The sequence below is a fragment of the Doryrhamphus excisus genome, chromosome 17 (genome assembly GCF_030265055.1).
Source record: "Doryrhamphus excisus isolate RoL2022-K1 chromosome 17, RoL_Dexc_1.0, whole genome shotgun sequence".
NCBI classification, from domain to species: domain Eukaryota; kingdom Metazoa; phylum Chordata; class Actinopteri; order Syngnathiformes; family Syngnathidae; genus Doryrhamphus; species Doryrhamphus excisus.
The window spans coordinates 14,865,871-14,883,644 of NC_080482.1; the positions used below are offsets into that span (position 1 = coordinate 14,865,871).

At 40.1% G+C, this 17,774-nt stretch overlaps 2 protein-coding genes and 1 pseudogene across 4 annotated transcripts in view; 1 reads left to right on the forward strand and 2 right to left on the reverse strand.

The window, feature by feature from the left end:
• Window positions 1-2,104: 2,104 nt before the first annotated feature.
• On the forward strand, window positions 2,105-5,880 carry LOC131105188 (THAP domain-containing protein 1-like). Of its 3 annotated transcripts, none has more exons than XM_058053053.1 (3): window positions 2,105-2,247; window positions 2,857-3,039; window positions 5,343-5,880. In XM_058053053.1, the coding sequence occupies exons 1-3, from the start codon at window positions 2,208-2,210 to the stop codon at window positions 5,768-5,770; spliced, it is 651 nt and encodes a 216-aa protein (XP_057909036.1). In that variant the 5' UTR covers window positions 2,105-2,207; the 3' UTR covers window positions 5,771-5,880. The 3 variants fall into 3 exon arrangements, 2 of the variants coding, with proteins under 2 accessions (XP_057909036.1, XP_057909037.1); XM_058053054.1 differs by having other exon boundaries at window positions 2,234-2,375; window positions 2,768-3,039; window positions 5,343-5,877; XR_009119893.1 differs by lacking the exon at window positions 5,343-5,880 and having other exon boundaries at window positions 2,227-2,375; window positions 2,857-3,002.
• Window positions 5,881-7,206: 1,326 nt separating this feature from the next.
• Window positions 7,207-17,774, reverse strand: part of LOC131105183 (aldehyde dehydrogenase, mitochondrial-like) — a 35,715-nt gene continuing 25,147 nt past the window's right edge. The window contains exons 10-13 of the mRNA XM_058053047.1: window positions 15,770-15,934; window positions 9,457-9,614; window positions 9,046-9,160; window positions 7,207-7,459 (exon numbers count right to left, since the gene is read on the reverse strand). Of these exons, the coding sequence (XP_057909030.1) occupies window positions 7,427-7,459; window positions 9,046-9,160; window positions 9,457-9,614; window positions 15,770-15,934 (471 nt within the window). The 3' untranslated portion in view covers window positions 7,207-7,426. The remainder of the gene's footprint in view (window positions 7,460-9,045; window positions 9,161-9,456; window positions 9,615-15,769; window positions 15,935-17,774) is intronic.
• Window positions 12,224-15,763, reverse strand: LOC131105185 (acylglycerol kinase, mitochondrial-like; annotated as a pseudogene).

The following is a 17,774-nucleotide window of genomic DNA, read 5'->3' on the forward strand; positions in this document are numbered from 1 at the left end:
GGTAATTACAAAAAATGTTAATAGTTAATTATGTGTGTTTTGCAATATTGGCTCATTTGGTTATATAAGGTACATCAACATACATTGTACGTACAAATAATCCTCAATACATTTGAAAATAAATAGATGTTTTGCATTTTTGTAGTGGGTAGATCATTTTGACTCGGTCATTTTAAAAGTAGCTCGCATGCTGAAAAAGTGTGAGCACCCCTGCTTGGTATCATGTACCCAGAAAAAAATATTACGTTTGATTAATGTTCAAGTTAAAGGTTAAATAACTGTTAATAGTTATCCTCCCTATCCGTGTGGAAGTGGTAAGTTTTTGGCTATTTAAGTTTAAAGGAAATAACTTGAAGGCTACCATTTAGGTAAGTTTGATTCGGATGCTGTATGGTATCATGTACCCAGAAAAAATTATTACGTTTGATTCATGTTCATGTTAAAGGTTAAATAACTGTTAATAGTTATCCTCCCTATCCGTGTGGAAGTGGTAAGTTTTTGGCTATTTAAGTTTAAAGGAAATAACTTCAAGGCTACCGTTTAGGTCGCTAGCTCTCTAGTTTGCGAGTTAGCATGTGTCTCAAGACCCTGCAGTTGCGCAATATGTTGTAAATAAAAAGAGTATAAATGTGACTATAGTCGTGTTTTGTCATGTCTACAGGGCTCTAATAATGCTTTGTTCATTTTAATCTGAAAAAAATCATTTGTCTACCCACCAACTATATGTGGTTTCTTAAGTTTTTATTATTTGCCGTTTTATTATTATTATTATTATTATATTTATTTATTACTGATTGATTGATTTTCTTTATTCTTGATTTGTTTATTTATTTTTCATCTTATTTTGTGCAGAAAAATAAAAATTAAGATATTTGAGAACAGTGGAATGTTTTATCAGAGCTTTTCTTGTAGAAAATCGGAACCAAAGCAAAGTTTATTCATTTTTCTGTTTTTAATAAATGCAGTTTTTTTTTTTGAAAACCTGATGCAGCCCAGCCTTGCCCAGACCCTAGCTCCAGCGGCCCCCAGGTAAATTGAGTTTGAGACCCCTGGCCTAGATAAAAGCGGAGGCGTGTTTACATCTTATTGTTGGTCTAGTTCTACTACTTATTAGAAAAATAAAGGATTAGCTCACAAAATAATTAATAAGCCTACTATATTACTATGTTTCTCATGATCCCAGCTGACTTGATCAGCTGACTGATGGGAGAACTTTGATAGGCTCTGGCTGAGATAATATATTAAAATTTTATTTATTTTATTAATTTTATTTTTAGGAAATTATGGCCAATTTTAAATGAATAAACTATTAATTAACAATTCTAAAGTTAATTAAATTATTTTATTGACTTTTTTGCCTCTCCTAGGGGTTATGTTTTTTCCTACAGCATACATCATTTGCAAGTGATATGCAAATTAGATGATGACATCACCTGGAGTCTTCTCGACACCCAATAGTTATTTTCCTTACTGTAAAGTTGGCAACACTGGCTGCTGTACTGATCTAACGTCTTTAATATTTGGGGTAGAGATGTGAATGAGGTATGGAATTAAAATTCAAGTCATGATTTATCAGAGAGAATTAATCATAGACTTGATTTTCCAAATTTCAAAATTTTACAGCACTGCTACAAATGGGAATGCATCCAATTTCCTTTTTATGACATTAGGACACTACGATTGGTGTTTATCGGAGTAGCACTATTGTCACCATAGCAATCAATTCATGTAGTTTAAAGCGAGGCTTTAAAAACAGTACCGTTAGCATTAGCTAAATAGGTAGCAGTCGTCCTTGCAATCGTACAGTTAGCATGGCGCTAGAACTATACAACTCATTGGTATTTTCGTCTTCTAAAAGTACAATATTTCAATACTATTGGAGGGTCGAGGGAAAACTATCAATTACGGAAAAATCGAGCCATTTACAGGCTTTTGGCCATTAGCTTCCAGTTTGCCGTGGCAAAATGTCCGCCTTCTGTACGATGAATTTACATTACTGCCATCTGCTGGACTGGAGTAGTCACCTTCGTGAATGTTTCAGCACTGTCCAATGCAGTGGTCGCGTACTAACCGGAAATGACACCGCAATAGTTTATTCATTTTCATTTTTATTTTATTATTGTGTTTTTTGTTTTGCTGAGTTTTTTTATATCAGGTTTTTTATATCTGCCATCCTAAGCGGTCTTAGTCCCTCCCTTTCCGCTACGATGACGACAGTTGGGGAGCGCGAGCTTCGCCGCCATTTTGGTAGGCAGCACCCCTGTACACTTCACTTCGAAGATGTGCTCGGCACATTGTTCGGCAATAAATTGTAGAAATCGAAGATTGAAAAGACCAGATTTGTCATTTTTCAAGTTTCCCAGAAACAAAGACAGGTATGTGTCATAAATGCGCTGTAGACTGATGACACTGGTAGTTATAAACAAACGAGATAGTGGTCAAGACGCCAAGTGTGCATGTACTCAAAGTGTAGTTCCATATAGTCTATCTTTGTTGTGTGAGTAATGATGATTAATGGTATTATGGAAGTAAATGTAGCTTTGTGTAAATACCGCGAGTCAATTATAACAAGATTACTGTACAGGTAATTAATGATGCCATGTGTGTTCCTAATAGTCAATTGGTGATAGCTTTGATGCCATGTCTGAAATGTTAGTGCATTTTTAAGCTTTTTGGGAGTAAAACATTTGTTTTCTGCGTCGAATGTGCAAATCCAGATTCAGTTAAATATTTGTTTCCATTTTCTTCATGTTTAAAACACTGTCAGATGTCGGCAATGGGTTGTAAGCGCCAGAAGAACAGACCTGCTGAGTCGGACCACATGCTACATCTCCACTAACTGCCACTTGTGCGCAGAACACTTCACCGAGGACCAGTTCTCCAACCGGCAAGTGAAGAACAGGCTGAACTGGAACGCCGTTCCGAACGTCTTTCAGTTTCCCGATCCTCCCAAGTCCGAATCAACACGACGTGGTCCCAGGAAGAGGAAGCAGGCTGCTGGCGACTCCAGCACGGACGCAGCAGCAAAGCAGCAGAAGGGTCGGTGTACACCTTTTGGCCATTTGGGAAAGTTTCTTACTGTGTAAACGCACATAGATGTCTTTGGTACACCCTGGACTGGTGGCCAGCCAATCACAGGGCACATATAGACAAACAACCATTCACACTCACATTCATACCTATGGACAATTTGGAGTCACCAATTAACCTAGCATGTTTTTGGAATGTGGGAGGAAACCGGAGTACCCGGAGAAAACCCACGCATCCACGGGGAGAACATGCAAACTCCACACAGAGATGGCCGAGGGTGGAATTGAACCCTGGTCTGCCGTGCCGCCCCCTGTCTCCGCTGTTTCACAGTTAAACACATTTTTTACGACAGAAATATAAAAAAAAACATTGTATGATAAAGCCTATCTAACCCTGACTTATAAAAAGAAAGCTTTTTCGCATAACCGTGTTGGCGCTACTTGGAATTGTTTCTTTCCTTACCGTTTTCGACAAGCAGACACAGACTGAAGAACAATAAACATTTTCAGGAACGGTGAATGATGAAATAATGAACAGAAAGGTGATTAGCTAATGCTAAGTAACGCGGGTAATACAAAAAAAACAGTTACTCACCAACTCCGCGGGTGTGTCAGTGCAGGTCCCTGAACACCCATGAAATCAACTCCAAAAAATGACACTGCCTGGTAGTAGTCCTTAACACATGTGGTAGTCAGGGTTAAAAAAACAACTCCAAAAATTCAACTCTTTCACTCTTTTTTACTTTAACTCAAGATTTTTCAACTCTAGAAATTTGCTGTGCAGGTCTCATAGACATCTAGACAAGAAATAACACCCCTATAGTCAGCTTTACACTCCTATTACTCGATACAGTAGACATAAAAGAGTAAATAAGGGATAGAAAACCTGTTTACGACCTTCTAAAATATGTTTTTGACATTATTAGAGACATCTAGGCAAGAAATAACACCCCTATAGTCAGCTTTACACTCCTATTACTCAATACAGTAGACATAAAAGAGTAAATAAGGGATAGAAAACCTGTTTACGACCTTCTAAAATATGTTTTTGACATTATTAGAGACATCTAGGCAAGAAATAACACCCCTATAGTCAGCTTTACACTCCTATTACTCAATACAGTAGACATAAAAGAGTAAATAAGGGATAGAAAACCTGTTTACGACCTTCTAAAATATGTTTTGGACATTATTAGAGACATCTAGGCAAGAAATAACACCCCTATAGTCAGCTTTACACTCCTATTACTCAATACAGTAGACATAAAAGAGTAAATAAGGGATAGAAAACCTGTTTACGACCTTCTAAAATATGTTTTTGACATTATTAGAGACATGTAGACAAGAAATAACACCCCTATAGTCAGCTTTACACTTCTATTACTCAATACAGTAGACATAAAAGAGTAAATAAGGGATAGAAAACCTGTTTACTATTTTCTAAAATATGTTTTTGACATTATTAGAGACATCTAGACAAGAAATAACACCCCTATAGTCAACTTTACACTCCTATTTCCCAATATAAGGTTAAGGAAGACATGGAAAATCTGTTTACGACATTCTAAATGACCAGACCAGACCTTGATGAGTAATTTCCGCACAGTATGAGTCCTTAGTACGAGTCTTTTATCATAAATTTGGTATTTTTGTAGTTAGGTCATAGAAAACCTGTTAACAACCCTCAAAATACACTTTTATAACACTGGAGCCCTCTAGACATGGAAATAACACCCCTATAGTCACCTTTACACTCATATTCATTCATTCATTTTCTACCACTTATCCTCACGAGGGTCGCGAGGGTGCTGGAGCCTATCCCAGCTGACTTCAGGCGAGAGGCGGGGTACACCCTGGACTGGTGGCCAGCCAATCACAGGGCACATACAGACAAACAACCATTCACACTCACATTCATACCTATGGACAATTTGGAGTCGCTAATTAACCTAGCATGTTTTTGGAATGTGGGAGGAAACCGGAGTACCCGGAGAAAACCCACGCATGCGCGGGGAGAACATGCAAACTCCACACAGAGATGGCCGAGGGTGGAATTGAACCCTGGTCTCCTAGCTGTGAGGTCTGCGCGCTAACCACTGGACCGCCATGCCACCCTAATTCTATATTCACTAGTTGAATGCTGGTCTTAAAGGCCATTTTTATGCTTGAAAATGCTTAATTTGGGGAAACAATTGTGTACAACGGGAGTTGAAACGCAGCTCCAGACGGAATACTCACCCAGTCTCGTAGGTCCAACGGTTCCCGCCTCTGATGTCAAGAGTTGATGTTCGATCTTTCTTTCTTTCCTTCCAGTCACGGCAGGTACGTCCCCTGTCCTGGATGAACACACATACAGTAAGCCGGAGACAGACAGCCCGCCTGTTAGTTCTCCCACATGCAGCACCCCGTCACGGTCGCCATCGCCATCGCCATCGCCATCGCCCGAACCCGTGGAGCCACTCTCGGCCGAGAAGCAGAGCGAGCTTTTGCGGAAAGAACGTCAGAGAACACGTCGCCTGAGAGAAAAGCTGGCCTCGCTGAAAAAGTCCATGGAAAAAGCAGCAGAAGAATCCAGATCTATCCAGGGCATCATCAACAATGCTAAACAGTTTCTCCAAGAGCCGGCCTTGTCCTTTTTCGCTTTACAACTTGAGAATGGGACCAAGCCGGGTAAGAACTTTACCGTGTGTAAGAAGTGTCTCACCAGGATGGAAGCTGTCAGAGAAAAGTGTGAATCCTGACAGTTTTTCCATTCACGTCTTATATTCTCTAGTGAATCTCTCCCCTTCAATAAATCGACTATCATTAGCCGACACAGTGCCTTGCTTACTTGCTCTCACCACTCACCAATTTTACAAGAATGAAAACATTTAAAGACAAAATGTAATTTAATTTTACAATATTTTTTTATTAAGAAATATATAGAAAACCTTTTCACTATCTTCTTAATATCCTTTTTTTAAATAAAAAAACATGAGAAGATATGAATGTTGAAGTGTGTAATCTACAATTTTAAATCATGTGTCCAGACTAGGATGGAAGGTATTTGCTATTGTAATGACCTACTTCACCGCTAGAGGGCTGAAGAGACCCTTTGAAAGCATCGAGGTGTATTATATACATACATACTAAGGAGATATATATATATATACATACATATACGCACACACACATATATACACATTAATATAAATATATATATATTATATATAATATAAAGACAAAATGTCATTTAATTTTACAATAATTTTTTATTAAGAAATATATAGAAAACCTTTTCACTATCTTCTTAATATCCTTTTTTTAAATAAAAAAAAACATGAGAAGATATGTATGTTGAAGTGTGTAATCTACAATTTTAAATCATATATATATATATACACATATACGCGCACACACATATATATATATACATTAATATAAATATATATATATTATATATAATATAAAGACAAAATGTAATTTAATTTTACAATTTTTTTTATTAAGAAACAATATATACAAAGTCTTTTTACCACCTTCTTAATATCCTTTTTTAAATTAAACATATAAAAAGATATGTATGTTGAAGTGTATAATCTACAATTTTAAATCATGTTTCCAGACTAGGATGGAAGGTATTTGCTATTGTAATGACCTACTTCACCGCTAGAGGGCTGAAGAGACCCTTTGAAAGCATCGAGGTGTACTATATACATACTCAGGAGATATATATACAGTATATATATATATACACACACATTCAATGCATGATATCCTATATTGTACTTGTACACGGTATTTCATATTACGGATGTGGTACGGATCACTTGTATTATGGTATATATTACAGTATATTTGGTAGGATGTTGTGTACATTTTCTCACGTCATTCTTTGTATTTGTTCTTTTAGTTCACACACACTAAATCCTTCCCTTTTTTCCCCAACCATTATTATCTTTGCCTGAAAAACCTCCCTGTGCCTCTGTGGCCATGAAACCATTTTGGCTGAGTTGGGCTATAAAATGTAAAAAAGGCAAAGCAATGCCGAGGAATTCTTGTGTGAGTGGATCAGACTGCATTCTCACTCTGGACTTTGGCTTTCTGTTCTTTCCCAGGCTTTTGTGTGTGTGTGTGTGTGTGTGTGTGTGGGTGGGTGGGTGGGGGGGTCAAATGGACACAAACAGCTCAAATATCATACTGTTTTTTATGCTTTTTTTTATTAATGGCAACTGAAGGATGTGTTATGATTATAAAATGTGTCATTTGCACACAATATAACACTTGGTAAAAAAGTGTATGAACTGTGTGTGCAAAAAAAGGTTTTATCCAAAAAAAGGCACAACACTAACCCTCAACAAACATTGATGGATGATTGCCAACGCGTCCATCAATCAAACTCTGCTGCTGCTTCACCTTTAAGAATTCTTCTGGGGTACTCTCATAGTCACCTGGCAACACACACAAAGTAAATTTAGGTCATTTACTCCATCTCACACACACACACACACACACACACACATCTGCCTTTTCTTATGTCAACACAGGCGCATCCAAACTGCAGGCCTTTTTTATTGCCCTGTGGAACATTCCAAAATGATCATTTTACAAGAAAAGAAAAAAGAAAACAACAAAAGAAATTGAGAATACAGCAGAAATTTGACAAGAATAAAGTCAAAATATTGGGAGAAGAAAGGTGAAACGCAAAGAGAAACAGTATTTTAAGGAGAATACGAGGGAAATTCATGTCATGTCACATGTACTTCGGTACGAGGTGCATTATTTAAAAAGCAATGTATTTTGGAAAGCAGGAAGTGAACAAATGTAACAGTTAGTGATTGTAAAAGTACCAGATGGAGGGGTAGGATTTAATATGCTTCTTCCTCTCTTGTAGAGAAGTATTGGATTGGATTGGATTGGAATTTTTAGCTAATTGGTTGTTTTTAGCCTTATGCATTATTTTAGCTGTTTAAAGATGAACTATATCAGCAAGTTGAAGTATTTGTGATTTTAGAAATAAGGAGTTAGTATGTTCTCTGTAGGCGGCAAGTACCAGATGGAGGGGTAGGATTTAATAAGCTTTGCTTCTTCCTACTCCTTTCGGACATGTGGAACTGTGAACTGATTATGTGATGCACTCAATTGTAATCTGATGCATGTTCAAATGAAATTAAACCATTACCATTACCATATGATGGAATAAGGTAAATATTTTGGCAATAAAGTCTCAATTATAAGAACAATGGCTGGAAATAAAAACAACATTTTCCAAGAAGAAAGTGAAAATAAGAGAAAAATGTGATTTCAACAGAGAAAAAGTTGCAGTTTTAACAAGAATAAAGTGTAAATAAGATGAGGAAAAGAGAGCAAAGAGTGAAGTTGATATGAATCATTTGATGTGACCAAGCTGGGTGGCACGGCGGTCGAGTGGTTAGCGCACAGACCTCACAGCTAGGAGACCAGGGTTCAATTCCACCCTTGGCCTTCTCTGTGTGGAGTTTGCATGTTCTCCCCGTGCATGCGTGGGTTTTCTCCGGGTACTCCGGTTTCCTCCCACATTCCAAAAACATGCTAGGTTAATTAGCGACTCCAAATTGTCCATAGGTATGAATGTGAGTGTGAATGGTTGTTTGTCTATATGTGCCCTGTGATTGGCTGGCGACCAGTCCAGGGTGTACCCCGCCTCTCGCCCAAAGACAGCTGGGATAGGCTCCAGCACCCCCGCGACCCTCGTGAGGAAAAGCGGTAGAAAATGAATGAATGAATGTGACCAAGCTGAGATGTAGTTTTTTTTTTTACATATATACGTATAACTTCTTAGCATTTTTAGAAATATAATAATATTAAAAAAAAATAATAATAATAATATATATATTATATAATAATATAATAAAAATTATATATTTTAGAATATAAGTGGCATCCTTTCGTTCCTTCTGTCACAATGTCACGCAGGCCGGAGGGGGGGGGGGGGGGGGGGGGGGTGTAAAGAATGACCTTGGGTGATGGAAAGGGGTTCTATTTAGGTAGCAGTTACCGTTTTGACTTCGGTGTAGTTGTCCAGGCCGTACTCTCCCATCTCTCTGCCGTTCCCTGAAGCCTTGTATCCTCCGAACGGGGCCTGGGCCCCAAACACATCGTAGCAATTGATCCTGCAGGGAACAAATACCACAGCGTTCATTCACTGGCCGCAAACATGAGAATATTCATAATAAGGGCTTTTTTGGCGTGTGGTTGTTTTTTTTGTTTGTTTTTTTAGACGTTAGCCACGGCGATCCCCAGAGATCCGTGCTTGGACCAGCACAGTTGCATCATCACACGCTTGCCCTTGGGCAGCATGATCAGGTTTTCACCTTCCACTGTGATGCACACCACACAAAACTGTGCCTATTCTTCAAGCACTTCCTGTTTATAGTTGGCTGAAACCCCGGTGGAGTTCGTGTCCTACCAGACTGTGCCAACACGGAGTCCGTTGGAAATGTAGCTGGCCTTGTCGATGTCTTTTGTAAACACGCCAGCTGCCAGGCCGTATTTCGAATTGTTGGCTCGCTCCACCACCTCCTCCAGCGTCTTGAACTTCAGGATCTGCATGACTGGACCAAAGATCTACAAAACACCACAAGACATCGTACTGGAAAGGCTGAATGTACGGTACAACTTTAGTGTACCATGTGTATGCAGTACATGCTACTTCACACTCCCAGACATGGCACCATGTCTCTTCACTAAAGTAGTCAGTGTACAGCTTGGAATAATCGGGGGAGGGGGGGGGGGGGTTGTTGAACATGAAAAAACTGCTGGAAGTTGACAAGAATATGTCAAAATATTGCTTAAAAAATCATATTTAAAGGAGAAAAAATATTCAATTTTATAACAATAAAGCCATAAAATTATAAGGAAAAATAATACTATTTTGGCTGAAATATTAAAGAAGAACTGATATTAAAAAAAATAATAATAGCAAATAATAGGAGGAAAAATGTAATTATTTTAATGTCATTTTAGTATTTTATTTTTCAAAATGGTAATATTAGGAGAAACAAACCAATAAAATAAAGATTGTGGAAAAAAAGTTATTATATGGGAATATTATGGGATAATGGATTAATAGGTCCTAATTTTACCAGAAGAACATTGGCAAAGATGATTTTGAGAATAAAATTGAAATAAATAAATAAAAAACACAAACATGGGGGAAAGAGTGAAGTTGCTAGTAATAATATGCGTGTTGAGTTGTAGGAACAAGATGAGATGAAATACTGTGTATGTACTATACGTACATTAGGGTGCATCAGATTTGAATGGGAAATTTTAAATTTATAATATCAGTTTGGCTGGCATTCCATTTTTTTCTAATGAACATAAAAATGTTTTTTTGCAAAGTTTTGAGGAAATCCATTGAGATTTAGGGGTGCCACCTCACACATAAACTTTTGTAAAATTTCGGAAAATGTGCAATTTCTAGTCTAATTGCCAAAACCTTGACCTGGAAATGTTGAGTACTATGAACTATATCAGATTATCAGATTATGTAGGACTACAGTACCACTCTCAATAAATATGAAGTATCAGTAATACTGTCTACTCTATATTACTGTTATTGATGTTATGCTTGCTCAGCTATTAGCTAACTGTCATTAGCAAACTGTAGCTAGCTAATGTTAGCTACAGTAGAGGCAATGGGCACTAAACAGTGACTAAAATAATAAATGGACAAGTGTATATCAGATTATGTAGGACTACAGTACCACTCTCAATAAATATGAGGCATCAGTAATACTGTCTACTCTAAGCTAACTGTCATTAGCAAGCTGTAACTAGCTAATGTTAGCTACAGTAGAGGCAATGGGCACTAAACAGTGACTAAAATAATAAATGGACAAGTGTATATCAGATTATGTAGGACTACAGTACCACTCTCAATAAATATGAAGTATCAGTAATACTGTCTACTCTATATTACTGTTATTGATGTTATGCTTGCTCAGCTATTAGCTAACTGTCATTAGCAAACTGTAGCTAGCTAATGTTAGCTACAGTAGAGGCTATGAGCACTAAACAGTGACTAAAATAATAAATGGACAAGTGTATATCAGATTATGTAGGACTACAGTACCACTCTCAGTAAATATGAAGTATCAGTAATACTGTCTACTCTATATTACTGTTATTGATGTTATGCTTGCTCAGCTATTAGCTAACTGTCATTAGCAAACCGTAGCTAGCTAATGTTAGCTACAGTAGAGGCTATGAGCACTAAATACCTATAAATATGACTACAAATCAGTCAAATTACAAAAACAAAACCACAAATTTGGTAGTAATATGTAATAGGAGTATAAATACCTACAAAAACAAAAATCACCTGAGAGTTCTTGAGCTGCATTCTTTGCTGACCTCAAATCTCCATGGCGACCATTTAACTGTTCACCACTTTATTCCACAAAAACAGATGTATGGTGGCACCCCTAAATAATCATGTATTGGAAAAATATTTGGTATGTGTTGTTTCTACATATATTGGAACACTTTTAGTACTTTTTACATTTTTTAGTAAAAATGTCTTTTGCAAAGTTTTGAGGAAATCCATTGAGATTTAGGGGTGCCACCTCACACATAAACTTTTGTAAAATTTTGGAAAATGTGCAATTTCTAGTCTAATTGCCAAAACCTTGACCTGGAAATGTTGAGTACTATGAACTATATCAGATTATCAGATTATGTAGGACTACAGTACCACTCTCAATAAATATGAAGTATCAGTAATACTGTCTACTCTATATTACTGTTATTGATGTTATGCTTGCTCGGCTATTAGCTAACTGCCATTAGCAAACTGTGGCGAGCTAATGTTAGCTACAGTGGAGGCAATGAGCACTAAACAGTGACTAAAATAATAAATGGACAAGTGTATATCAGATTATGTAAGACTACAGTACCACTCTCAATAAATATGAAGTATCAGTAATACTGTCTACTCTATATTACTGTTGTTGATGTTATGCTTGCTCGGCTATTAGCTAACTGTCATTAGCAAACTGTAACTAGCTAATGTTAGCTACAGTAGAAGCAATGAGCACTAAATACCTATAAATATGACTACAAATCATTCAAATTACAAAAACAAAACCACAAATTTGCTAGTAATATGTAATAGGAGTATAAATACCAACAAAAACAAAAATCACCTGAGAGTTCTTGAGCTGCATTCTTTGCTGACCTCAAATCTCCATGGCGACCATTGAACTGTTCACCACTTTATTCCACAAAAACAGATGTATGGTGGCACCCCTAAATAATCATGTATTGGAAAAATATTTTGTATGTGTTGTTTCTACATATATTGGAACACTTTTAGTACCCAGACATATCAAAATTCAATAATTGTGTTTTTTGATGCACCCTAATATACTGTATATATTTTTGTGTAGCATATCTAGATACAAGCACAGGTGTGTGTTCCTGTTATGGGCATCGCTGCCTGACACGCCTCAGACGGCTCTATCCTCCAGAGCTAGAGCCAAAAACTATGTGACTCGGGTCCGCTAACGGTTCGGGTCCCAGGGACGCCCAACTTCCTTAATCGGGCATCTAAAATAATGTAAATAACATTTTAATCAGATTAATCACAGTTTAACTCATTAATCATGATTAATCCCCATGAGCGACTATGTTTGAAATATGCCAATTTTGACTGTAATTGATGAAAGGTAAATGACAGGATGATCAATGACAGCAGCTCCACATGAAGTCAATGTGTCAATCAAGCTAAATGAACTTATTGACCTCCTTAAGCGTCACCAAACGTGGTAAGACTATCCAGTTCATGTTTTTTTTTAATTTACATAATCAGAAAGATGCATTATTAAGCCGTTTTTGTGATGTTGGGAACGTCCCTGAATGCATCTCACGTTGTAATGAGCATGAGAAAGGATGATACAGTACATACAGTGCAGTATACCAGTATACCAGTATACCAGTATACCAGTATACCAGTATACTAGTATACTGGCTATACTGTGTGAGGACGCTCGACTGTACGTATGAGCACAAAGCCGTCACACCCAAGGTGTGCTTGCCCGCTTATAATATTATAAGCGTGCTCTGCGCTCATGACAAAAATGCAGTTTCCGTGGCAACAGTCTTATCTCCACCGGCATGGCTTCGTAGTCCTCATTGTCGATGCTGTAGAAGCCGCCGGGGCCCTCAGGCAGCCGGAGCCGGCAAGCGCTGGCCTCTCGTTGAGTGGCGTTTTCCGTCAGCGCTGTTGGGTCCTGATGTTTTTGCTTTCCCGCGGTGATGAATTTTCCCACGGTCATGTGGTCGGGCTCTGTGCAGATCATCATGGAATCGTCGATTCGACGCTCCACAGGGTTTTTGTTGTGCGTTTGAATAAACAGCTCGACGGAGGACAGCTTCTCTTCCTTCCACTGCTCCGGTTCCTCCGCTTTTGGTGCCTCTTCGAGGGGGGGTTCCAGTAGTTTTTCAGCCGGCGGATAATGCGATGGAGCAGATTGGGTCTGGGGGGCTTTATGAGGGGACAGGTCAGGGGGCCGCAGGGTGGGCGCCAAGTAGTTCACTGTGACTTCACGCAGTAAAGGCCACTCCCGGAGGGTTTGAAACCAATGAGCAGCATTTGTCTTCAGTGGTCCAAGGTACCAATATTTGCTAATAGTTGCGGACACGTCTCGAAAAGCACCCCATCGCAGTTCCATCAGCGCAAAGACCGGCTTGTCTGTCTCCCCTTTGATTTGCAGGACATCCAGAGGCACGGTTTCTCCATTCAGGATGGACAGTGTCGCTGACGTAATGTCCTTGACCTTGTTGTCACTGAGGATGTGAAGGCCGACACTCAGGGAATTTTGGGAGCCCAGCGGGATGAATCCAATCGGCGTGTGACCGAATGTGTCCTGGTCAGATTGTCGCAGTAAACCTGTGACCACTTCCTGCAAAGTGCCGTCCCCTCCAGCGACAATCAACATATCTGTGTGCTCTACGAGATCCATCAGTTTTTCCTGATAAAAAACTGACCATTTGACCTTCATAATCGGTCTTCACCACTGTAACCTCAAAGCCAGCCAGACGCAAAATAGGGGCAGCATTCTTTTCAAATAAACCGTTGGCTTTCCCATTACAAGCTGCTGGGTTCAGGATCACAGTAGCTTTCTTTAGGCGCTCGTGCGGCGCAATAAGCTGACGTCCAAATTCCCTGGCCTCTAGACAGGCCTCTCTCCTCAGAATATTGTCAGTGTTTACCATAAAGCCAGTGGCCTCCATAAGATAGGATGCAGACTTCTTTCAATCATTTCGCAAATTCCGAAATATTTTCACAACTCGCGCCATTGTTTGTTTGTTTTAATATTATATACGAATTATCCTAACATCAAAGGACGGTAAGTCGTGTTACCATTCATAAAATATGCTTTACTTTCGGTAGTGACCGCTTTCTACAGCAGTCATGCCATGAATTTCTGGTCCTGCGTGTTTCTAAGAACTCAGCTAGCTTCACATACTTCTGCACTCTGTCATGGTGCCACCTGTACCGGTCCTGCGTCGGTGCCGCCTTGCGCCCCGATAGGATGTGCCGCAGGCTCGGACTTCCGGCACTGCAGAGGTGGAAAAGCTCTTCTGTGCCGTACCAGGTATGCAGATTCTTGGGACTGGGAAGAGCGTCACGTGGCCCTGATTACGAAGCTCTGCCTTGCTTGCGAAATCCTCTGCGTATCGACCCACGTCATGGTTCTGTTTCCTCCCATGTCGTCCAATTCCCTTGCTGCTGCTGGATGATGACACTGATTTTGTAACGCTCCTCAATCTCGACAACTTCGGAGATGACTAGATCTTTCCTCTCCTTGGACCACATCTTGGGTGCTGTTCCCCATCGAAGGCCGGTCCTGCCTTGCTGTTGCAGCCCGACGACTTCTTGATGTTTCAGGCGTGTAATAGCCTGGTCGACAGGCTGTGTGGCATCTCAATTTCGCTCAATGTGGACTTGGTCCTTGATGTTTTGGATAGACGGATCGGGTGGATCTCTGAGCTCGAAAATGAGTCTCACCTTCTTCTGTCTGTAGCCCAAGCTTATAGACTTCAGTGGTGGAAAGGCATCAAAGAAGGCGTCTAGCTTCTCAGCTGTGGATGGTGTCAAGGCTGAAGGGGCCACATCAGGCACTGGTACAAAGTGAACTGGTAACACCAAACCTTGAGCTTCCCAGGCAGGAGGCTCTGGTCACTTAGGCCATCCAGGAGCCGGGAACCAATTGAGGCACCCATCAATCGGAGAGATCCGCTGTGTAAAGCCTTCAAAGACTCCAAACCGATTGGACTGCCAGGAGTGGGATCTTCTCGCCGTCAACTGAGAAGATGTTGTTGCTTCGTACCCCTTTACTGATGGAAAGTCGGGACTTTGCTGGTTTTATGGGGCATGGAAGATATCAAGAACAAAGTGGATGAACTGGTGGGGGAACAGACCCATATGCACTTGCGAGGTTCAGCCAGACTTGATCTGATTTGTTCCGCTTTGCTATCTGGATCTGGTCCCAGATCATAGCTGAGTGTTCCTCACAGCCTGGAAAACCAGGAACACCTGCCTTCTGACAACTGGTATCTATGTAGCCGTTTGCCAGAAGATAGTTGGACATGCGTTTAGAAGAAAATCTTTCCTTCCACGTTCTGAATTGGCTGATTTGACTTCATTGGCCGATGCACCTCAGACGGTGACGGTGGGATGGCTGCACTGATGTTCTATCTACACGTGTACGTACCTCCTCCCTGGCGATGGTCATGTCATCCTGGACATCTCCAAAGACGGTAGGTTGGATGAAGTATCCTCTGTCCGCAGCCGCACCACCCCCGCACATCAGTTTGGCGCCTTCTCTTTTCCCGCTGCTGATGTAACCCAAGATCTTGTTGAACTGCTCCTCATCCACCTGCAGACGCACATAAAACCTCCTCACTACCTTCTACATACACTTTGGAACTTCATTACAACACCCCTCCAGTCGCCTTTAGATAGTCTTTGTTTACACCACATTGCTAATGCACAGGCTACAGCACCACGACGCATAGCAAGCTACCGAGCTAACAAGTTAGCCTCCAATTTATTTATTCTAAACTCTATGTGTTCCAAATAGAGAGGGAGGAAAAACAAAGTAAGAAGCCAAAAATTTACAACTTCCACATGGAGCATTCGGAATAATTGTTGGGGAAGAGTTCCAGGTGGAGGTGGGACTGACTGCATCAGGGATCAGCTCTGAGCCCCTTCTTGTTTGCTATGGTGATGGACAGACTGACAGATGAGGTTAGACTAGAATCTCCATGGACTATGACAGGGGTAGGCAAACTTTTGGACTTGGGGGCCGCATTGATTTAAGAAAATTGACGGGGGGGGGGGGATATATATATATAATTTGAGATCATTTATTTGATGTAAAGTGCCTTATAATTTAAATTTTAATAATAATAATAATAATATTATTATTATTAGGGCGGCACAGCGGTCTAGTGGTTAGCGCACAGACCTCACAGCTAGGAGACCAGGGTTCAATTCCCACCCTCGGCCATCTCTGTGTGGAGTTTGCATGTTCTCCCCGTGCATGCGTGGGTTTTCTCCGGGTACTCCGGTTTCCTCCCACATTCCAAAAACATGCTAGGTTAATTGGTGACTCCAAATTGTCCATAGGTATGAATGTGAGTGTGAATGGTTGTTTGTCTATATGTGCCCTGTGATTGGCTGGCGACCAGTCCAGGGTGTACCCTGCCTTACGCCCAAAGACAGCTGGGATAGGCTCCAGCACCCCCGCGACCCTCGTGAGGAAAAGCGGTAGAAAATGAATGAATCAATAATAATAATATTATTATTATTATTATTATTATTGTTTGGTTAATAATAATAATGATAATTATTATTCTAATTGTTATTATTATTATTATGATTATTATTATGTGCTTGTGTCCCTTTTTTCAGGATCAAATAACGAAAATTGATAAGTCAGCTACTTCAACCATGAAAAGGTTGGCTCAAGCCATGATGCCAGGTTGTATGTTGAGTTTAAATGAAATACTTTGGAAAGAACGGGCAGGCCGTATTCACACACTTGGCTGGCCGTAGTTTGCCCACCCCTGGACTATGATGTTTGCAGATGACATTGTGATTTGCACTGAGAGTAGGGAACACGTGGAGGAGATGCTAGAAGAGTGGAGGTTTGCCCTGGAAAGGAGAGGAATGAAGATTAGCCACAGCAAGACGGAGTATATGTGTGAATGAGAGGGACCCAAGTGGAAGAGTGAGGTTACAGTGAGAAGAGATACAGAAGGTGGAGAATTTTAAGTACTTTGGGTCAACAATTCAGAACAATGGAGATTGTGAAAAGGAGGTGAAGTAAACAAGATGGAACGGGTGGAGGGAAAAGTGTCAGGTGTGATGTGTGATAGAAGAGTTTCAGCTAAAATGAAAGGAAAGGTATACAAAACTGTGGTGAGACCAGCCATGTTGTTTGGTCTAGAGACAGGAAAACACAGGAAGCAAAACTGGAGGTAGCAGAGACGAGGATGCTGAGGTTCACATTGGGTGTGACCAGGATGGATAGGATCAGGAACGAGTACATCAGATGGACATTACATGATAGATACCTTGGAGATAAAGTCATGTCCAGAGGAGAGATAGTGAATATATTGGTAGAAAGATGCTGCGTTTAGCTGAGTGGTTAGCATGCAGACCCCACAGCTAGGAGACAAGGGTTCAATTCCACCCTCGGCCATCTCTGTGTG

Excerpts from the sequence above, each read along its gene's own strand:
- LOC131105188 (XM_058053054.1), top strand. The coding sequence starts at position 2,281 with ATGTGCTCGGCACATTGTTCGGCAATAAATTGTAGAAATCGAAGATTG. Across the intron at positions 2,376-2,767 it reads TTTCCCAGAAACAAAGACAG|ATGTCGGCAATGGGTTGTAA; the intron begins GTATGTGTCATA and ends AAACACTGTCAG. Across the intron at positions 3,040-5,342 it reads AGCAGCAAAGCAGCAGAAGG|TCACGGCAGGTACGTCCCCT; the intron begins GTCGGTGTACAC and ends CTTTCCTTCCAG.